General features: G+C 60.6%; 2 protein-coding genes across 4 annotated transcripts; one reads left to right on the forward strand and one right to left on the reverse strand.

The window, feature by feature from the left end:
* The first annotated feature begins 56 nt into the window (after positions 1 to 56).
* On the forward strand, positions 57 to 5,029 carry PLK1 (polo like kinase 1). Its single transcript, XM_061473592.1, has 10 exons — positions 57 to 491; positions 614 to 782; positions 887 to 1,031; positions 1,452 to 1,545; positions 1,941 to 2,160; positions 2,447 to 2,605; positions 2,703 to 2,780; positions 3,240 to 3,394; positions 3,817 to 3,999; positions 4,319 to 5,029. The coding sequence occupies exons 1-10, from the start codon at positions 57 to 59 to the stop codon at positions 4,523 to 4,525; spliced, it is 1,845 nt and encodes a 614-aa protein (XP_061329576.1). The 3' UTR covers positions 4,526 to 5,029.
* A 1,232-nt stretch (positions 5,030 to 6,261) lies between these two features.
* ERN2 (endoplasmic reticulum to nucleus signaling 2) lies at positions 6,262 to 15,077 on the reverse strand. 3 transcript variants are annotated; one of them, XM_061473590.1, is made up of 22 exons: positions 14,902 to 15,077; positions 13,208 to 13,325; positions 12,901 to 12,934; positions 12,288 to 12,360; positions 11,929 to 12,001; positions 11,672 to 11,794; positions 11,480 to 11,581; positions 11,124 to 11,385; positions 10,951 to 11,029; positions 10,727 to 10,877; positions 10,513 to 10,634; positions 10,152 to 10,328; positions 9,772 to 10,006; positions 9,418 to 9,508; positions 8,808 to 8,997; positions 8,490 to 8,589; positions 8,205 to 8,404; positions 7,535 to 7,682; positions 7,295 to 7,422; positions 6,988 to 7,111; positions 6,793 to 6,860; positions 6,262 to 6,720 (listed from the first exon to the last, which is right to left on the reverse strand). In XM_061473590.1, the coding sequence occupies exons 1-22, from the start codon at positions 15,016 to 15,018 to the stop codon at positions 6,529 to 6,531; spliced, it is 2,907 nt and encodes a 968-aa protein (XP_061329574.1). In that variant the 5' UTR covers positions 15,019 to 15,077; the 3' UTR covers positions 6,262 to 6,528. The 3 variants fall into 3 exon arrangements, with proteins under 3 accessions (XP_061329574.1, XP_061329573.1, XP_061329572.1); XM_061473589.1 differs by lacking the exons at positions 12,901 to 12,934; positions 14,902 to 15,077 and having other exon boundaries at positions 13,208 to 13,393; XM_061473588.1 differs by lacking the exons at positions 11,929 to 12,001; positions 12,288 to 12,360; positions 12,901 to 12,934; positions 13,208 to 13,325; positions 14,902 to 15,077 and having other exon boundaries at positions 10,727 to 10,871; positions 11,672 to 11,908.
* Positions 15,078 to 16,620: the final 1,543 nt, after the last annotated feature.

Raw genomic sequence — 16,620 nt, forward strand, 5'->3', positions numbered from 1 at the left:
CCGGCCGCTCCCGGTGCGCTGCGCTCCCGGCACGGCACGGAACGGAACGGAACGGCATGAGTGTGGCGGGCGGCAAGGCGGCGCGGCCCCTGGCCCGGGCAGAGCCGGCGCGGCCCCTGGCCCGGGCAGAGCAGGCGCGGCCGGCGGCCAGGGCAGAGCCCGCTCGGAACGGCGGCTCGGCGGCCGCGGCCAGGAGCGAGGTCCCGAAGGTGCTGGTGGACCCGCGGACCCGGCGCAGCTTCGTGCGCGGCAGGTTCCTGGGCAGAGGCGGCTTCGCGCGGTGCTATGAGCTGGCGGAGACCGAGAGCCAGGCGGTGTTCGCGGGGAAGGTGGTGCCCAAGTCGCTGCTGCTCAAGCGGCAGCAGAAGGAGAAGATGTCCATGGAGATCGCCATCCACCGCAGCCTGGCGCACCGGCACGTTGTGGGCTTCCAGGGCTTCTTCGAGGACGATGACTTCGTCTACGTGGTGCTGGAGCTCTGCCGACGCAGGGTGAGGGGCCGGAGGGCGGCAGGACCCGGTGGGTGGGGGGGGATGTGGGTCGGTGTCCCCGGTACTGATTGTCTCCCGGTACTGATTGTCCCCCCGGTGCTGACCGCCCTGTTCCCCCACAGTCGCTGCTGGAGCTGCACAAGCGGCGGAAGGCTCTGAGCGAGCCCGAGGTGCGGTACTACCTGCGCCACATCATCCTGGGCTGCCAGTACCTGCACAACCAGCGCATCATTCACCGCGACCTCAAGCTGGCCAACCTCTTCCTCAGCGATGACATGGAGGTGAAGATCGGTAGGTGTCCGTGGTGTGATGCCCTCCCCATGGCTGCCCCCATGGGACCCCACCCCAGGGACCAGCCATCCAGGGCATCTCCAGTCAAACCCTGTCTTCCCCAGGTGACTTTGGCCTGGCCACCAAAGTAGAGTATGATGGCGAGCGCAAGATGACCCTGTGTGGGACCCCCAACTACATTGCTCCAGAGGTGCTGGGCCAGAAGGGGCACAGCTTCGAGGTGGACATCTGGTCCATCGGCTGCATCACGTAAGTCAAGGTTCCTCTTGTACAGCCGTGGGGCAGGCAGTTGGTCCCTGTGGTCCTGTTCCTTTGGCTCCTCCAGGTTTTCGGTCTGAGCAAAAGCTCCTCATTGTGTCCAGAGTGCCTGATGCCAGCAGCACACCCTGTGCTCCACAGGCACTGGTGCCGCTGTGTCTGCACAGCATGGCTGTCTCGAGGCATTTACCGAAAGCCTGTGCTTCCTGTTCCAGACCTTTCTCCAGGGGGTGCCAGGTCCCAGCTTCCCTTTGGGCAGCAACCAGGCCCAGCCTGCACCTCTGCATGTCCAATGCTGAGTGTGTTCCCCCTGCTAGGGAAATCCCAGGGTGTGCTTAGGAGAAGGTCACTGCGCACAAGCCCCGCAGTGTCTGTTGCAGAGCTGACCCCCTTTCGTCTCCAAACACACAGGTACACTCTGCTGGTGGGGAAACCGCCGTTTGAAACGCCTTCTCTGAAAGAAACCTACATCCGAATCAAGAAGAACCAATATACTATTCCCAAGGTATGGCCCTTGTGGGTGGGTCTCACCTTGCAGCAGTTCTTGGTCAGCCTTCTGCTGCCCATCCTGTTTCTAGCACTTAACGGGCTCTCACGTAATGGTGAGCTCCCGGAGTGCTATGAAAGGGGACGTTTCAGAGCTCCCTGCCCCTCAGTCCAGCAAAAGCCTGAGCCGGGCAGTTGGTGAGTGGGGTTTAATGGATGTGTTCAAGTCCAAGAGTCTTGGGCCAGGTCCCCAGCTCATTCCACTGCTGTGAGTTCTCTTGCTAACGTCAGTTGACTCCAGGCTTTACACGCTGTTGGGAGCAGCGCAGGAGCTCTGCTCCAAGCACAACTTCCCTGGGTTGTGCATCCACTCATGCACGTTGTCCCCTGACCCTTGTCTCTGTGTCCTCTCAGCACATCAACCCTGTAGCTGCTAACCTCATCCAGAAGATGCTGAGGTCCGACCCTGCCACGCGCCCAACAATCGACGAGTTGCTGAATGACGAGTTCTTCACGTCGGGATACATCCCCAGCCGCCTGCCCACCAGCTGCCTCACCATTGCTCCTAGGTTTTCCATTGCTCCCAGTGGGCTTGAACCGGGCGGGCGAAAGCCGCTGACTGAGATCAACAAAGGTAAGTGTGAGCCTCTGGAGGTGGGGCTGGGCTGCAGCAATGTCCAGAACAGTCCATGGGGATGTGGTGATCCCTCGCCCCTTCTCCCCGTTCTTAAGAAAACCTGGAGCATTCTGTGAGCAAGAGAGGTCTCCTCACTCTGCCCAGCATTAAAGCAGGGAGGAAGTGCCAGCAGTAGCTTTAGCTGTGTGCTGTGTGTTGTGTTCTCTATAGCTGGGGTAGGAGGTGCAGCTGGTGCCTATAGGAACCTGGTCACTCATCCAGCGTCTTCTCTTTGCTGGCCCAGGACGAGATGGCCCAGCACTGGAGAGCTTGCCTGACAAGGAAGATGTCGCTGCGCTGCGGGAGCTGGGAGATGGTGTTGACACCCATTTAGCTGACATGTTACAGCAGCTGACTGCAGTCAACCTGGCCAAGCCCTCTGAAAGACTGGTGGTGAGGCAAGGTGAGTAGCTGCTTGCCTTCCTTTAGGCATTGCCTGCTCACTGGCGTGCACAGGGTGCTGTGAAATGTCGCCTAACAAACTCCTTTCCTCTTTGCAGAAGAAGCTGAGGACCCAGCCTGCATTCCCATCTTCTGGGTTAGCAAATGGGTGGACTACTCGGATAAATATGGTTTAGGTAAATGACGTGGGGGCAATGTTTCAGCCATTTTTTAGTCTCTGAAGAAGCTGGGGAAGCTTGGGTTTGGGCATTGCACAGGTCTGGTTCTTTACTCAATAGTGTGTGTAAGATTGCTGCCAGAAACGTTACCAAATCATGAGTGAATCCAGAGCAGTGGTCACTGAGCGTTAGCCCTGGCCACCTTAAGGTGGGAGATGGCTGTCATCTGGGTAAAATGGCTGATGAGGGAGCACAGCACCCACTGCAGCAGCTGCAGTTGTTTCTGCAGCAGGGGATGCATAAGGGAGGATGACAAATCCAGAAGACCTCACCAAACAGTAGACTCCTTAGACCTGGCAGGGACTTGAGGGGGTGGCTGTCAGGGAACCCCTGGGTGATACAACCTGCCTTTGTATTCCACACAACCCATGGTCCCATGCGTTTGAAGGTCTAACAGGCAGCTCCCTTTTGCACCAGGTTACCAGCTGTGTGACAACAGCGTTGGAGTTCTCTTCAACGACTCCACTCATCTGATAATGTACAGTGATGGGGACAGCTTGCAGTACATCGAGCAAAAAGGCGCCGAGTCCTACTTCACTGTGAGATCCTACCCCTCTGCCCTCAACAAAAAGGTCAGTGCCAGGGGCAGGAGCCTTGCTTGGGGGGCTGGTGGTGAGACTGATGCCAGTCTCGCTGGGCTTTGGCAGGGGGGCCAGGGAGAAGCAGCTGTACCTCAGGGTCACCGGTGTTCTGCAGGCTTCCTCCTGGCTGGTAAAACACAGCCTCAAGGGCAGACACCAGCAGCTCTGAGTGTTCATTTCTGGTTGCTGTCCGAGGCTCCTTTATGGGCAGCTTCACAGAAATAAGTGCTTGTATGCACCGAAGTGTCAGCAAAGCAAGGCTCGAGTACCGCAGACTGAGTCAACTTTGAGTGTCAGGATTTGCACAAGCTTGTGCAGGGACACCTCGGGCTCGGAGCTGCGCGGAGGCTCTGGGTCTGTGATAGCAGCCCCTGTGCCCCCCTCGGCCCGCTCACAGCCTCTCCCACCCGCAGATAGAGCTACTGAAATACTTCCGGAACTACATGAGCGAGCACTTGCTGAAGGCAGGCGCCAACATCACCCCTCGGGAGGGGGACGAGCTGGCCCGGCTGCCCTACCTCTGCACGTGGTTCCGCACCCGCAGAGCCATCACCCTGCACCTCAGCAACGGCACCGTGCAGATCAACTTCTTCAAGGTGAGGCAGCTGCTCCGCGTTGTCCCGCGCTGCAGCTCCAGCTGCACACAGTGATGGGGGGGCAGGAGGAGGGCATGGCCTGAGCCAAAGCTTTGCCCAGTGAGCTCCTTGCTTCCATCGTGGGTATGTGCACGCCATGCAGACACTCCTTGCTCGTGAGGGGCTGTGTCCAGCAGGAGGGAGGCTGTGCACAGTCTGCTTGGCCACATTGTTGTGTTCCTCTTTGCTGTAGTTCCTGAATGCTGGGATGCCCCAGCTGCTGCTGCGATAGCCCTCGGGAGCAGAGAGCTCGGGGTGACCGTGTGTTCTATCCCCGCAGGACCACACCAAGGTCATCTTGTGCCCTCTTATGGCTGCTGTCACGTACATAGATGAGAAACGGGACTTCCGCACGTACAAGCTGAGCCTCATCGAGGAGCACGGGTGCTGCAAGGAGCTGGCCAGCCGGCTCAGCTACGCTCGCACCATGGTGGAGAAGCTCCTCACCTCCAAGTCTGGCTCAGCTGCTGCGAAACCCTCTGTTTAGACCTTGTTCTTGATGGACTCCACATCTGTGCCAAACCATCCCAGCTGTGGATGGGGAGGTCTGGTAGCATCCCTGCTCACACTCCCTCCGCACAGCTGGGCTTCCCCTCCACCTATGGTCTGGTTGCCACAAGGAAGTGCCTGATGCTGTGGGAACAGTGTTGTTCACTCTGGTACCCAAAGGTTTCTTGCTCCCACTTGTAATAGAAAACATTTTTTAACTGCATACCTAGTGGGGTTGTTTTTTAACTTCCCAAAGCTCAAAAACCACCGTCTTTGAGGCTCCTGGGCCTTTTGAGACCAAAGCATGGGGAGAGCAGAACTATCGTGTACGTTATTTGTACACGCCTATGTGGCCTTTGTTCCCTTTTGAGACCTTCAGGTAAGCTATTTAACATGCCCAGGGTGAGACTGAGCAATCAGCCTTTTAAAACAAATTAATCTACATGAAACCTCAACTTTTGTATATTGCAGAACTTGAATAAAGACTGTTCGGTGTACTGTCCAGCCTGGCCTGGCTCCCTGTGCCTCGCTGGGTGCGACACCAGCTCCTTGCTTCTGGCTTCCCCTCCAAGTAAGAGCAGTGCTCTGCCTGAGCTCCTGCTCAGCGCTTGCTCCTCACTCGGCTCCACCTCGACACGGAGCAAGAGGGAACTGGGGTGATGGGAGATGTGGGGAGGGGGTTAAGTCATTCTGGGAGATGCTTGGTAGAGTGAAGTTACTTGGCCAGTGCTGGGGAATCAGGGCTGTGCTGTGAGCAGGACTGCAGGCTCGTGGCCCCCACCTCCTGTGGCATTAGCTCCATTTGCAGGAGCCCAGTGAAGTACCCTGCGTTTCTTCCTGCTCTTGTCCCTGCCAGCACCTCCTGGTGCTCTCCGACCAGTTTGTTTTTAAGCAGGACAAGCTCTTCAGTTGTTTTTTAATAACATTTAGTATAAAAGGCTCTAGACCATACAGCATCCTGAAAAGAAACCAGGTACAAACCCCTTGTTACCTGCATGACAAAATCCCACACCCCAGCACAGAGGAATCACACTGTACACAATTATTGCCATTCCCAAGAGGAAACCTTGCTGCATTAAATACATGCCCATGGGGATGCTATAAACCAGAACAGCCCTGGGGCAGCAGGGAGGCTGTGGGGTAACAGATGGGAGGATCCCTGGGATGATCCCTGCCTTGGTGTCCTGGGACAACAGCCAGGCTGCAGCAACCAAAAGGGACAAAAGCATTTCTCAGCCCAGCTGAGGTTAAAAACTTCATTATTGGAATTGTCCTGGAGGCTCCTCAGCCCCCTCCAGGTTGGTGCTGCCTTGTCCTCAGCAGCCCTGGGGTGGTACCAGGAGCTGACCTGGTGTGCCTCTGCTGTGCTGAGGGATCACCTCCAGTGTCAAGAGTGAGGCTTGGAGCAAGCTGCTCCAGTGGAAGGTGTCCCTGCCCGTGGCAGGGGTTGGAGCTGGGTGAGCTTTAAGGTCCCTTCAACCCTGACCAGTCTGATGCTATGAAGAAGTTATCAGTCCAGGTCACAGCCAGGTTGGACGCACTCAGAGAGCCGCTCTCCCAGGCATGTGGCACGGGGTGAAGCTCCCTGATCCCCACTGCACGCCCTGCTGGGACCTGGCCCCAGCCTGGCTGTGCTGCGCTGCTGGTGCCCTGCTCTGCAGCCACCCTCAGGCAAATACAGCGCATTTTCTTCTTCCTTCCCGAAGCTCCGTGTCCACCGGCAGCCACCGGATCTCTGATGCAGGTGCTTTCAGGCAAGCATTTGCAAAGGCGGGTGTCCAGGAGGATCCCTCTTGGGCTCAAGAGAGCCCGGGCAGGAGCAGCGCTGCCCCGTGCTCAGCTCCTCTGGGTCATGCTGCTTGTAACCCACTTGCACACTGAGCAACCCGGTCCTGAGACCCCCATCATCCCATGGAGGAGACAGGGACACCGGAGAGCGCCTGGGGCTGCTCCAGGGACAAGCGGCCGCGGAGCCTGGCGCGGTCCCGGGGTGCATCCCGCTCACTTCCCATCGCCTGCCGGCCCCTGGCAGTAGTAGGAGCGGAAGAGCCGCTCGTGGGCGCAGACCCTCATGGCCCCGTGTGTGTGCAGCAGCAGCCGGGGGAAGCGGGAGGTGAAGTAGTGCACAAAGGCATCGGGGACGGAGCCCAGGGCGGCGCGGACCTCGGCCGGCAGCTCGTGGTAGTGGTGCTTCTGCAGGAGGGAGTCAGTGAGCGGCGCCGGGGGCATCTGGGGAGCAGGGAGCAAGGGGTGGGGGGCACGTACCTTGTTCCTCATGGCCCGCAGCAGGTCTCGCACCGAGGCCCCCTTGTAGGTGCGGAACTTCCTCAGGTCTGGGGAGAGCAGGAGAGATGCTGAGCGAGGGGGGACGGGGCAGGGCGAGGGGCTGCCCCGGAGCAGCGATGGCAGCGAGCAGCAGAGCCCGCGGCACAGCCAGGGCAGCGCTGCCCCTGCGCTCACCGGTCTGCAGCGGCAGGGAGATGTGCATCCTCCAGTTGGTCCTCACCACCGCCCGCCCGCCCGCCTCCAGGGCGGAGGCAATGGGCCCCTCAGCGGGCTCCTTCTCGATGCGGTCGCTGACGTCCTGCACCCAAGAGCAGGGATGGGGTGGGCACAGCCCTGCCCTTGCCAGGGAACAGAGCCGGTGCCAAGGGGGACACAAACCCAGGGACTCCCCCACTGCTTCCCAAGGCAGCTCAAACGAGCACATTGACCTGAACACAGCCGGCTCTCGTTCAGAGCACACTTACATCCACTGCCCGCTCACCTGGAAGAACTGCAGCTGCTTCTCCTGACTCCAGAAGAAGGGATGCGCAAGGACCACGGGGGCCGAGGGTCGGTGCTGGGGCTCAGGGCTGATCATTGCCATAATCAGGTCTCTCGCAACCAGCTTGTCTGGTAGGTGAAACAACACAAGGGAGAACCAGCACACCCCGAGCAGGACCTGGAGCTGGGCCTCTCGGCTCAGGGCTTTATCATGGGGCTGTGCCCTTGGGAAGGGTCTCACCATGAGCTTCTTCCTCCAGGCAGCTCAGCTGGTAAGAGCCTGACAAGATGTTGGCCTGTCGCCGCAAGCTGTCCCCAAACGGGTGCTGTCCCCCTGACAGCACGTAGTAGAAGATGCAGCCGGCTGAGAAGATGTCCACAGCACACGTCTGCAACACATGACGTGGAAGGAGATGGGATCCTCATGGCAAAAAGCAAGGAAAGCTTTCACCTCCCTGCTTCCCCATTCTTTTATGTGAACACTTGGTCAGTGGCTACAGGGATGCTGGAAAATGCATTACACCAGGTCCTGATCAGGGAAGAGGCTTTCAGAGGCATAGACAGAAGTCAGGATGGACACACCGAGTCTCACCCTGCTGTGCAAACCAAACCCACCATGAGGGTATGTGGAACATGTTGCCAGCACCAGTATGTGTGCGCTGCCAGGGACCAGTACAGCAACCGGCTTCCAGCAGGAATAGGATTCCCTGCACTAAGCAGACAAGCAGAAGGGTGACCTCCATAGCAAGCCATGGCCCTCTCCAACCTCCCCATCCTGAACTTCCAAGGACCGCATTTGGATGAGGCGCCCAGTGCTGGACACAGGGCTCAGGTGGGTCCTGACATGGAGCACTGGTTCTCTGTACTGGGCTGGCTCAAGGAGCACCAGGGGGGATCCATGTCTCACTGACCGGGTTCTCCTTCGGAGCCTCCTGCAGCACCTCGGGTGCGATCCAGCCCTCGGTGCCAGGGATGCCGGAGCGGAGGCTGAAGCTCTGTCGTCCCCCCTGCAGCTTCTTGCAGAGGCCAAAGTCGGAGATGACGGCTCGGATCTGCCCGTGGGGGTTTGGGACAGAGATGAGGATGTTACAGGGCTTCAGGTCACGATGGGCTGGAAGAGAGAGCGCTTGGTGTCAGCCACCCAAACCGCTGCGTGAGGACGGGACCAAGCCAGGATGCTCCGTGCCACCGCTCACCAATGCTGAGGGAGTGGAGATGAGCCAGCCCCGACATGGTCTGGTGCAGCAGAGACACCGGGTCCAGGCCACGGCGGTCAAAGCTGGGGCTTTCCACGTACTGGAACCACACAGAGGTAGAAAGAGATGAACTGGGGCAAAGAAGCAGGGCTTGCCAGGAGATGCTGCTCGCTGGGCTGGCAGAGGTGGATGGAGACAAGCCTATGCGGAGGTCATTTGCACCCCAGCCTTGCTGTTCCCAGGTCCACCAGTCAGCACCTATTTCCCCTGCAGCGAACTGCCTGCAGCAGCAGCCGGGTGCCCACGGCGTGGGCTCACCTCCTGCAGTGTGGCGGAGCAAAGCTCGATGGCGATGTAGTGGAACTGCTTGTCCCTCTCGGTGCAGAAGTAGCGCACGACGTGCGGGTGCTCGTCGGACTCCCGGAGCAGCCGGACCTCGCGGTCCACGAGGTGGAAGCACTCGGGCAGGAGGCGCTTCACGGCCACGTTCCGGCCCTCGAACCGTCCCCTGCGTGGGTCTGTGTCTGTGCAGGGGGCTCCAGGGCTGGAGCACAGCCCAGCCAGGACCCTGGGATCCTCAGCATGGGTCACCTTAGAGCGACTCCAAAGGCTTGTCACAGCCATGGGCAGGCAGGAATCCCTGCACTGTGCTGCACACGGGGCGCTCGGGTTCCCCTTGTTGTGGGGCAGTAACATCCCTTTGCTCTCTGCTGTGTTTAGTGCTGGGGAAAGAGGCTCAGAGCCAGAGGAACCTCAACAGGGGCTGGAGCACCAGGGAAGGAGAGGATGAGGCAGTGGTGTGAGGGTCAGACCTGCCCTGTGTACCCACCCATACGATGAGGACCACAAGGAGGGGAAGGTGGCAACTCAACCTCTAAAGTTCTCAGGGAGAAGAGGAGCAGAATGAGGGCACCCTGGGGACACCCACCTGAAGACAAAGGTTCCTCCAGCTCCATGGCCCAGCACATCCTTGGGGTTAAAGGAAACTTTCCCAACCACAACCATGTCTGGTTCTGCATCTGCAGAGGAAGAGAAGACAGCCATCCTGCAACCTGTGAGCATTGGTCCTGTAGGGAGGACACCAGCTCTTTAACCAGCTCAATGTTCCTTGGGCTCAACTCCTGCAATTGCTTTTGTAGCCCACACTTCTCCAGCAGCAGATCCTGCATCTCCTCCCATCTCAGTGGGGCTGCACCAGATGTCTCAGGACATCTCTGCTCCTGCTTCAAGTGACATCCACAGACAGAGCCCCTCACACCCTGCCCGCTCCCACTGCACAAACCTCCAGCGGCCGCCGGCGCAGCGGGATCCAGGCTGGCTGTCCCATTAGCCAGCTCCTTCTGGTGGGCTGAGGGGCCCTGCGAGGGCGGGGATGCGCTGCCCTGGCTCAGCCCCGGCTCCGCAGCAGCAGCCTCCCTGGAGGCCCGGCCGGGGAGCAGCATCTCCTGCTGCTGCTGCAGGAGCTGAATCTGCTTCTCCAGCTGCTGCTGCTGCTCCACGTGCTGCCTCTGCAGCCTCTGCAACACAGACCACGGCAGCGCTCAGCGCCCAGAGCAGGGTTCGCTGTGGGCACTGTGTGCACCGTGCCGCAGCCGTGGGGATGACCAGAAAGGGAGTCCCATCCCCTCGGGAGCAGTGGGCTCTTCCACTGCCACCACTCACTGTGAACAGGAGGAGCAGGACCCCCCCGCCCAGCAGAGCCGTGCCCACAGCAGCCATCACCAGGTCCCATGCACTGGGATCAGGGTACACCTCCATCTGCTCCCCTGGTGCAGGATCCGATGGGAACTGCTCCTCGCTGCGGAGGGCCGGCTCCTCCGCACTGCTTGGGGCCAGGAACTGCAACACACACCGGGGCTGGACTGGCACCAGGGGACAGATGCTGAGCACTTGGGTTTAGGGCCCCCTCTCTGTGTGACCCCACACTGGGGACCCAGCACCCAACCCCAGCCCTTCAGGGACCCAGCACCGGCTGGGGTTCCCGCAGTGCAGAGGTGGGATCCCACAGAGCTTTGCCGCTCACATCATCGAACAGGGACCTGGCAGACGGGGCCCTGGGGATGATGGTTTCTGTCGTCTTCCGCAGGTTCTCTGGGAACGCCCACAGCATCGTGGTGTGCACCATGGGGGGCAGCTCATGGTGCCCTGTGGTGGGAGGAGAACAGAGACAGCTGCCGGCTCAGCTCCCCTCCCCAGGGCACCCCAGGGACACATCCGAGCCCCATGCGGGTCCGCACCTATGAGGAGCCACTGGTTGCGGAGCGCGGTGATGCTGCCCTGCGGGTACTTGACGTCAGTGCTGGGCGTGATCTCGCACTCCCCCGACTCCCTCATGGTCACCTCCTCCGTGGTGGGGCCGTCGATCCTGGCCAGCGTGATGCCCTGCGGCTGGGACCCACAGCTTGTGGAGCACCACGCAGCCAGGCCACCGCAGCGCGAGCACACCGCCGCAGGCACTCACCACCAGCGCCACGCTGCTGTGGACCAGGGATGTCAGGGCATAGAAGCTGGCTGCGTGCTTCCCCACGTACAGCGCTGGCCTGCAAGGCAGGGACAAGCCTCAGCCTTCCGCCCACCACGGATCCAAGCACAGGCAGCGCGAATGCCAATGCCACCAGCGCAGGAGCCACGTACAGCAGCTGGGTCTTGGTGCTGGTGAAGTCCTTCAGGGACTGGTGGCTCCACTTGGGGACGTAGATGTCCTGCGAGTGGAAGGTGAGGTAGCGCAGGGTCTCCATGGCCAGGTTGAGATGGGGGACGCGGCGCAGGCTGTCCTGGTGCCACACGTAGATGCCGACCACGGGCGAGCCGTAGTTCTGTGCCCACAGCATCTCCCCGCTCTCCTTGTCCAGTGTCACCACCAGCCCGTCCCCGCTGGATGCAAAGTGAGCCATCTCTGGGCAGGGCAGAGGACGGGGCGATGCCGTGGTGCTACCACAGGGCTCTGTCCCAGTTCACCCCTCAAACCCTGCCATGGCCATGCCACTCACTGTAGTGGTGCCGCTCCTCGCAGAGCGGTGCTGAGTACTCGGAGAAGGTGGCGTTCCAGCGCAGCTCCCGTGACTTGGTGTCATACATGGTGATGATGTACTCTGGGACACGAGCAGGGCACGAGGTCGCCTCCAGCGCCCCGCTCCTGGCTCCGAAGGGATGGATGCAGACAGGGAGCAGGGCTGACTTACGGGTCCGGCCAATGTAGAGCAGGGGACTGGATGGGCACAGACCGTCCCAGGCCTCTGTTGAGAGCGTGGTCTGCTTCTCCCCTGACTTGGGGTCCACGATGACCCACGTGTCCTGCTTCTTCCCTGGCAATGAGAACACCTTTCCAAGCCTCCGCTGCTCCAGTGCCCATCCCTGACAAACACCCCCAGGCTTCCTCCAGTCTCCCCTCCATGGATGCATTCCCGGGGTCCCCTCTCCTCCTCCTGCTCCTCCGTACCGGTGTACAGCACGCCATCCGAACTGCGGCAAGGCGAGGACTGCACCAGCTCTGGGATGGTGAATGGGAGCTTCTGCAAGAACACAGAGGAGAGGATGCGGGGCCTGCCCAAGCAGCAGCATTCCTGCTGTCAGGAGCAGGGCAGGAAGGATATGTCCCCGCAAACCCCCTCCTCCTCCTCCCCTGCCCTCATGGCTCAGGATGGCACAGTGGAGAAGGACGGATCCCAGCTGATACCTTTCTGGTGACAAGGACAAGCTGGAGCAACCAATAGCCCCATGCTTGCCCCGTCAAGCTCTGACTAGTCTGCAGCCCCCAGGGTGGCAGGGAGGATGCAGGCAGCCCCCAGCCCCACTCACCATCAAGCCTTCCTTGTTCTTCCCTCCCAGGATGTACAGGCTGCCGTCATTGGGGTCTGGGAGGAACGCTGGTCTGGAAAGGAGAGAGCGGGTGAAACATGAGCATCCCTGGGCACAGGCCAAGGGCTGAAGCGGAGCTGCACTAATGAACCCCCACGGTGCTTTGCTCCAGGGTGCTCACTGCGGGGCTTGGCCTTTCCTGGAACCTCCAGAGCTGGATTTGGGAGATGAGCTCCTGCTGTGGGTCAGCTCCGTAACCCCATAGGGCTGCCCTGCACCTACTGGCCCTGCTGGCTCCGTGCCCTGCTCCCTGCAATCCCACTGTGCCCCTGCTCTTCCAGGTGGATTTTCCTCTATTTCCCTCCTTTCATGTGTGGTGGTGCTGAGAGCTCCTGGCTGTAAAGCGCTGCAGCTCAGCAGCAGGGAGCAGCTACTGCTCATTGGTCTGCACAAAGGGCTAACACAGGGGGTAGGTCAAGGCAATGCCATGGTGTGAGCTGGGAGGTTCATGTCCCCGGGGTTCCCTTCCCCTGCTGTGAACTGCAGGCTCCTCGAGGCAGTTGTGCACCAAAACAGGCACAGCCGGTGCCGGTGCCCGGGGTTTGACACTCACTCTGCCACATAGACCGGCACCTGCAGAATGGGATCTGGAAGAGAGGGAAAGCAGACGTCAGCAGCCTCTCCCTGCCGGGGCGCAGCACAGCGGTGTTTGCTCAGTGCTGCCTGTTTGCATTGCAGACCCAGAACCAGCACCCCCGGCTCATGCTCTGCTCCAGCACAGCTGAGCCTTGAGCTGGAGCCGGCAGCATCCCTGGCATGGACGAACCCCAGAAAGCCAGGCTGGGGCTGCACCCCCAAACCCAGCTAGAGCCGAGCCCCAGGAGCTGGGTGTGAGCAAGCACCCCCCAGGCATCACTCACCATCCTTGAGGGTCCACTTGATGTCCCCTGTGCTCTTACTCACTGCGTGGAGGTTTCCATCCAGCGTGGATACAAAGAGCAGCGTCTCTGGGACAGTCACAGCACCGCCCTTGAGGCACTGCGGGCAGGAACACGGTCCTTAGGGAGCAGCAGGGCCAGGCCTGGGGACAAGCTCCCATTGCCCAGCGCCTGTCCCCTGGATCCAGCTTTGCTGCCGGTGGGAATGAGCCGCAGCACGACTGCTCCCTGCCGTGACTCCTGGCGCCTTCCCACAAGTGACACAAGCAGCCCAGCTACCGGCTCCCTCCAGAAACAAACGAGTTGGGTGACTTTTCATGCCAGCAACGCAGCCAGCGCTCCCCCGGGGCCTCGGAGCCCGGGTGTCGGCTGCCCTGACGTGGAGGAGGTCACCGCAAACACACGCGGGGAAGCGGAGCTGCTGCTCCCCAGCCCAGCAGCCGTACAGCGAGCGCCAGCTCAGCCGGCAGCGCGCACACACCCCATGGGCAAACAGGGATCCGCAAACAGCCCCGGACCCGAACGGCTCCGGGCAGAGGCAGGGCTGGAGCCGCCGTCCCGGGTGCCAGCGCGGCGCCAGGCAGGACAGAGAGAGGAACCTGCTGCACCCTCGTGCCTGTGCAGCCCCTGCGCTGCCTCTGACCTGCTCTGGACCCAGCCAGGCCACCAAGCAGGCACTGGCTGATGGTCTGTGCACACCCTGGCCCCCATCAGCACCAGCTCCCTCACAGCAACCCCTCTGTGCCAAGACCAATTCTTCCCTTTGCCCTTCTTGCAGGGTAGCAAACACGGAGCTCTCGTGGTGTGGCCACTGCATCAGGGAATAGAACAGAGCCCACCTCACCGCGGTCAGAGCCCAGCTCTCTGCGCTCACCAGCTCTGCTTCTCCCTGCCCTGATGCTTTGCAGCTCCTTCCATCCCTTCTGCAACTAAAGCTTTTCGGCGTCAGGGCACCCAAACAAAGGCCGGGCTGCCCAGCAGCTCGCACACAGCACCGCGGGCAGGACTGGGACAACCGGGAGCTGCCACCCTCCCCTCCACTCCCAGCCCCGCTGCCCCAGCAGCCCAGGAGAGCAGCTGCTGTTCCCATGGGATGTCCCCAGGACCCCTGCTTCCCGAGGCTCCCACCACGTCACCCTGGAGCCTGCAGCGATGCTGGACGCCAGCCACGGGCTTGGGGCACATTCGCTCCCCCAGTGACGGAAAGGGACAGTGAGGCACAACCAGGAACACGGCCCCTTTGCCACGGCAGCGCTGCCAACGCTCCCGGCCCGGCAGCAGCTCTGCGGGCAGGAGCAGGCAGGGACGGGCCCTCGGCTCCGCTCAGCGCAGTCGGACTCGGCGCTGGAATCGCTTCTATGGTCAGAGGACAGCATCTGCGCGGGGCTGCGGCGCCGGGGCCCGCACGCTGCTGCCAACACCATTAACGCGGCCACGGGGCCCCGCAGAGCCTCACCCGCACCCTGCGCCCTCGGGGGCTGGACCCCGGGCTCCCCGCTCACTCCCGGCGCGTTCCCCGCACCCGCACGCCGGGGCCTCACGCGCACGGGGCTGTTCCCGCTGCGCTCGGACCCGCTCCCGACGGCGCCGCTGCCCGCGCTGCCAGCCCGGGGGACACGGACGCGCTCGCCGCGGTCCCCCTGGTCCCGGTACCGCGCACCCGCCCCTCGCGGTACCTGCGCCGGGAGCAGCAGCAGCGGCAGCAGCAGCGGCGGCAGCGGGAGCGGGAGCCCGCGGGGCAGCGGCGCGGCGGGGCCGCCCATGGCCCGCGCGTACCGGACATCCCGGGGCATCGGCGTGCAGGGCCGGGCCGGGCCGCTCTTATCGCCGCGTCGTGAGTCAGCGGGGCCGGGGCGGGACCAGGACGCGGCTTCCTGCCCTCCCCCGGTCCCCCCCGCACCGGCTCCCGCCGCCCCGCCCCGGTGCGCGGGGCTCTGCCAGGACCCCGTCCCGTGGCATCCAGCTTCAGCTGAGGGGAGAGCGGAGCTGGGGCCAGAGCCCTGCCCCGACCGCTGGAGCTGAAGGGCTCTTCCTCTGCCATGGAGCCAGGCTGAGAGAGCTGGGCTGCTTCAGAGAAGGCTCCTGAAGGGGAGATCTTAGAGCAGCTCCAGTGCCTAAAGGGGCTCCAGGAAACCTGGAGAGGGGCTTGGGACAAGGGCCTGTAGGGACAGGACAAGGCTGTCTTTGGCTTTAACCTGCCAGAGGGGAGACTGAGATGAGCTCTTAGGCAGAAGTGTTGTCGAAGCAAACAGAGCAATAATTATCAGACTTTAATCCAGACTGACCTTACAGCATGAACCAGCGGGACAACCAGGCAAGGTTACACTTAGGAAAATGCACCAGTGCAAGTCTAAGACTAAATATTTGTCATCTCCCTCCCCTGAAAAAGGCAACAGATTATTTAAAGATACCATCAGACATGGTACATGTTCCGTTCAAATAAACCTGGAGTGGACACAAATACCTAAGGCTTTTAATATAAAACCAAAGACTGAATTGCTTCGAGTCCGGGTAAGACAGAGTGAGCTTCCAGGGGCCAAGGAGAGAGAGGCCTTGACTAGAAGGGAAGATGGTGACAGGTTTCAGACAAGACTTGCTACAGGCCTCCTGGTCCTCCCCTTCCTCTCCTGTGATGACAGCAATGAACACAAGATGCTGAGGACCTGATCCTAACGTGGGGAAAGGTGAGGGACAAAACTGGGAATGGGAACTGCTCCATGGGGAAAAAACAGTTACAGAGGGAGAAATAGTCAACAAAAGAAGGAATTTTGGGAAGAGGCCTCGTTGCGGGAGCACCTGGGACTAACCCCAACACCACACACCATCACCATGAGCAGGTCACTTCTCTTCAGCCCTTGGAGCATGGGGAAGCCACAGTCACAGACTGTGGGCAGCCTGATGCTGTGTGTGACCACTACAGCTGCTTTATGTGAACAGGTTCATAGCGAGTTCTTTGAATTCACATCATTTTCTCTCCCATCACTGTGAGCTCCTTCTTCCAGTTACACACTGCTCAAACAGTGCTATTAATGGGAATTAATCATTGACTTTAATCTTACACTTGAGATGATGAACTTGTAACACAAGATTTACCTGCAAGATACTGTGTCCGCTCAACCCAAGCGAGGTTTAGTGACACGCTCCAGCATTCCCAACACAAAACTACACAAGGAACTGTTTATGCTTGGGATGCACAGAGGAGGGAATACTGGAACTCACGGTGCTGGACATGGAGAAAGGCCAGGGATGCACCCAGGTGAGCAGCAGTGCTCATGCAGGGAGCTCTGGGACATGGCAGGACTCCTCCTGGATACACCAGAAGATACAGAGCTCCCATGGTTCTGAAAGAGAAAGAATCCTGGAGGTGGGGCTGCTAAGTTCAGTTGGAATATTCA

The sequence above is a fragment of the Pezoporus flaviventris genome, unplaced genomic scaffold, assembly GCF_033815535.1.
Source record: "Pezoporus flaviventris isolate CSIRO_AGI_PZ_B2104156 unplaced genomic scaffold, CSIRO_AGI_Pfla_v1 ptg000078l, whole genome shotgun sequence".
In the NCBI taxonomy this organism is placed as follows: domain Eukaryota; kingdom Metazoa; phylum Chordata; class Aves; order Psittaciformes; family Psittacidae; genus Pezoporus; species Pezoporus flaviventris.

Excerpts from the sequence above, each read along its gene's own strand:
- PLK1 (XM_061473592.1), top strand. The coding sequence starts at position 57 with ATGAGTGTGGCGGGCGGCAAGGCGGCGCGGCCCCTGGCCCGGGCAGAG. Across the intron at positions 492-613 it reads TGGAGCTCTGCCGACGCAGG|TCGCTGCTGGAGCTGCACAA; the intron begins GTGAGGGGCCGG and ends GTTCCCCCACAG. Across the intron at positions 2,161-2,446 it reads GCTGACTGAGATCAACAAAG|GACGAGATGGCCCAGCACTG; the intron begins GTAAGTGTGAGC and ends TTGCTGGCCCAG.
- ERN2 (XM_061473590.1), bottom strand. The coding sequence starts at position 15,018 with ATGCCCCGGGATGTCCGGTACGCGCGGGCCATGGGCGGCCCCGCCGCG. Across the intron at positions 10,007-10,151 it reads TCCTGCTCCTCCTGTTCACA|AGGCTGCAGAGGCAGCACGT; the intron begins GTGAGTGGTGGC and ends TCTGTGTTGCAG. Across the intron at positions 9,509-9,771 it reads TGCGCCGGCGGCCGCTGGAG|ATGCAGAACCAGACATGGTT; the intron begins GTTTGTGCAGTG and ends CTTCCTCTGCAG.